A 3,603-nucleotide genomic window follows, 5' to 3' on the forward strand; every position below is an offset into this window, starting at 1 on the left:
CTGTATTTCGTTTACACAAATAAACATAATGCCGATAAAATGAAGTTTTTTACTAAGAAATTACCCTATTTCTATAAGTATCAATTCCTTTAACTTCTGTAAATTATTGTCATTAATTTATTTCAAGTGATTGACTGATCGGCCGATTGTGATATTATTATAATATGCTCTTGGGATATTTATGGGAAATGGGGATGTTTTTGAATAATAAACACTTATTACGTTAATTATAATACTAATTTATTGAGTCCAACAGATGACAATGTCTAACTAAGAACTACAATTAAATTAACAATCAGTCTTAATCTTTGAATAGGTAGGTACTAAAACGACTAGATCACTGGGAGTTTTGGATTTAACTTCGCTGCTTAGTCCACTTCTTCAACAGTGGGGCCGTCGTGTCCTCCTTGCTGTTGGTAACCGGGCATTCCTCCACCCATGCCTCCATACATTCCACCTCCCGGCATGCCACCAGCACCAGGCATACCTTGACCACCTTGTCCCCCGTGCATCTTGGTCATAAGAGGCTGGCACACGCCCTGAACTTCCTTCAATCGATGTTCATATTCATCGGCTTCAGCCAATGCGTTATTATCCAACCAGCGCAGTGTTTCCTCACACGTCCGACGGCCCACGTCCTTGTCTTGCTCGCTCAATTTGTCACCCGCTTCATCCAGCGCTTGTCTGACTCCAAATACGTAGGCTTCCAACTTATTCCGCGCGGCCACACGCTCCCGCTGACGCTCATCTTCCTCTTTATACTTTTCCGCATCAGCGAGCATTCTGTCGATCTCCGCCTGAGATAGGCGCCCTCTGTCGTTCTTGATGACTATCTTCTCGCTTCGGCCAGTGCTGTTCTCCTTCGCCGATACGTTCAGGATACCGTTCGCGTCCAAGTCGAATGTCACATCGATCTTGGGCACTCCCCGAGGCGCCGGCGGGATCCCGGTCAAGTTAAACGTGCCCAGCAAGTTGTTGTCCTTCGTCATCGCTCGCTCGCCTTCGTACACCTGGATAGTCACGGCCGGCTGGTTGTCAGAATAAGTGGTAAATGTCTGCGCCTGACGACACGGAATTTTCGAGTTGCGTTCGATGATCTTCGTCATCACGCCGCCGGCTGTTTCGATGCCGAGCGATAGGGGTGCGACATCGACTAGGAGAACGTCTTGAATACGCGTGTCGGTGGTTCCGCATAAAATAGCTGCTTGCACCGCTGCCCCGTACGCGACCGCCTCATCTGGGTTGATAGACAAGTTGAGTTTCTTGCCGCAGAAAAGACCCTGCAGAAGGCTCTGGATCTTTGGAATGCGTGTTGATCCCCCGACGAGGACGACATCGTGTATTTGGCTTTTGTCCATCTTTGCGTCACGTAGAGCTTTCTCAACGGGCTCCAGTGTCGACCTGAACAAGTCTGAGCATAGTTCTTCAAAGCGCGCTCGAGAAACTCTCGTGTAGAAGTCGATACCTTCGTATAGGGCATCGATTTCAATAGTTGCTTCCGTGCTAGACGAGAGAGTTCGTTTGGCGCGCTCAGCTGCAGTTCGCAGACGACGCAGAGCCCTCGGGTTACTTCGAAGATCTTTCCTGTACTTGCGCTTGAATTCTTCTGCGAGATGGTTCACTAGCCTGTTGTCGAAGTCTTCGCCGCCGAGATGTGTGTCGCCGGCTGTCGCTCGCACTTCGAATAGTGAGCCCTCGTCGATAGTTAGGATGGAAACGTCAAAGGTTCCGCCTCCGAGATCGAAGATGAGTACGTTGCGTTCGCCCTTCAAGTTCTTGTCGAGCCCGTATGCTAAAGCAGCAGCGGTCGGCTCGTTGATGATTCGCAATACGTTGAGTCCAGCGATGGCACCGGCATCCTTGGTCGCTTGTCGTTGAGCGTCGTTGAAGTACGCCGGCACTGTGATCACCGCGTCCCGTACAGTCGAACCGAGATACGCCTCTGCAGTTTCCTTCATTTTCGTCAGAACCATGCTGCTGATCTCTTCCGGCGCGAACCGCTTCGTCTCCCCTTTGTATTCCACTTGAATCTTTGGCTTGCTACAGTCGTTGATCACCTTGAAGGGCCAGTGTTTCATGTCTGCCTGGATCTTGGGATCGTCAAACTTGCGGCCGATGAGACGTTTCGCGTCGAAGACTGTGTTGTTGGGGTTTAGTGCTACCTGGTTCTTCGCTGCATCGCCGATCAGTCGTTCTGTGTCCGTAAATGCGACATACGAAGGTGTTGTTCTGTTTCCCTGGTCGTTAGCGATAATCTCCACATTACCGTGCTGCCAAACACCGACGCACGAATATGTAGTTCCGAGATCAATTCCAACGGCTGGCATTTTTCTTGAGTCAATAGTTCCTTTTCACAATAAAAAATTTCACTTCGAAACTTGTTTTTGTAGTTAACTGTGGTTTCCCACTCGCTTTCCCTTCGCTTCGTTCCTTTGTGTGTACAAGAGTAAACTGAATTCTCGCGCCCTTCTCCCAGCTTATATACCCAAGCCAACCGGCCAATCATAATCGAGTATTTTCGACACTGTACGAGAACGCCAATCCAGAACATTCTAGTACACCAATCAGGACATTTCTCGTGAAAATTTCGTTTCAGATTCTGCCGTCGGTGGTTGAAGGATCCGCGTCGTTGCGATACTTTCAGTCACTATTTGTGGAATTTTCTCTTTCGTTTTGAGTTTTTATTGTGTGTGGGNGGTGAATAAAATTGTAGGTACGTAGTGCTGTGCGAGCTGAATTCCACTGTATCGCGTCGTAGCAAGACTCGCATTTATTTAAATCGTCTTGCGGAGTAATCCTTCTGTACCTGTACTATTACTTATTCTGTGGTATAGTGTTGTTTATAAATTTTTTGTGACTTTATGCCTATAGGCCTTTGGTTGTATAACTTTTTTGTGTTGTTTACTCTAATACTGTGTAACATTTTTTATCGTCAAATTAACACTTGTTTGGCTCTAATAAACTATGTAAGATTTTTTTTTATCCAATCCAAGCAGATCTTAAAAGCTGTGGCGGCATTTGCCTCCAGCGGGTTCCTAACCTGTGACCACAGCTGGCGTTGTAAGTAAACCACCAAGTAGCTGTTCCAAGAGGTATGTTCATTCACAAATTAGTTTTTTTGACCAATAGTATTTAGCAGATTTTTTTACGCAATTAAATGATGGTCATGTACTGGGATAGTTACCCTATGTAATATGATTTTTAGTAAGTTAATTTTAAATTTGACTAATTTATTTGCTCATTTTTATTTTTCTAAAAATTCGATTATTTAATATTGGATTTAGGTCTTGCGTAATTAGAAAACACTAATTTATGCAACTATGATTTCTTCTCGTAGTCTCGTGGATACAAACTTGGGACTCTCGATCTGGACGTCATGGGTTCGATTCCCAGGTGATTGAGATATCTTCTCTCACATGTTGAAGACTGGTTCTTAACAGACTTAAAAAAGGAGGATTTTCATATTCCACTGTATGTAATGTATAATATTTTCTTTTAAATTCAAGTGATTCAATACCGCAGGCCTGGAGATGCCGCAATAAGACAAGTCGGTCTCGGATGACACATCCTCCGTGCTGTTACATCCAGCCATCGAAGATAGCT

General features: G+C 45.4%; 1 protein-coding gene across 1 annotated transcript; it reads right to left on the bottom strand.

Annotated features, from left to right (window-relative positions):
• Positions 1-234: 234 nt before the first annotated feature.
• LOC114363773 (heat shock protein 68-like) lies at positions 235-2,531 on the bottom strand. The gene has a single exon (XM_028319592.1). It carries the CDS (start codon positions 2,325-2,327, stop codon positions 369-371), a length of 1,959 nt encoding a protein of 652 aa, XP_028175393.1. The 5' UTR covers positions 2,328-2,531; the 3' UTR covers positions 235-368.
• Positions 2,532-3,603: the final 1,072 nt, after the last annotated feature.

Source organism: Ostrinia furnacalis, unplaced genomic scaffold, assembly GCF_004193835.3.
Source record: "Ostrinia furnacalis isolate ACB-3 unplaced genomic scaffold, ASM419383v2 OfSCF7285, whole genome shotgun sequence".
Classification (NCBI taxonomy): Eukaryota; Metazoa; Arthropoda; class Insecta; order Lepidoptera; family Crambidae; genus Ostrinia; species Ostrinia furnacalis.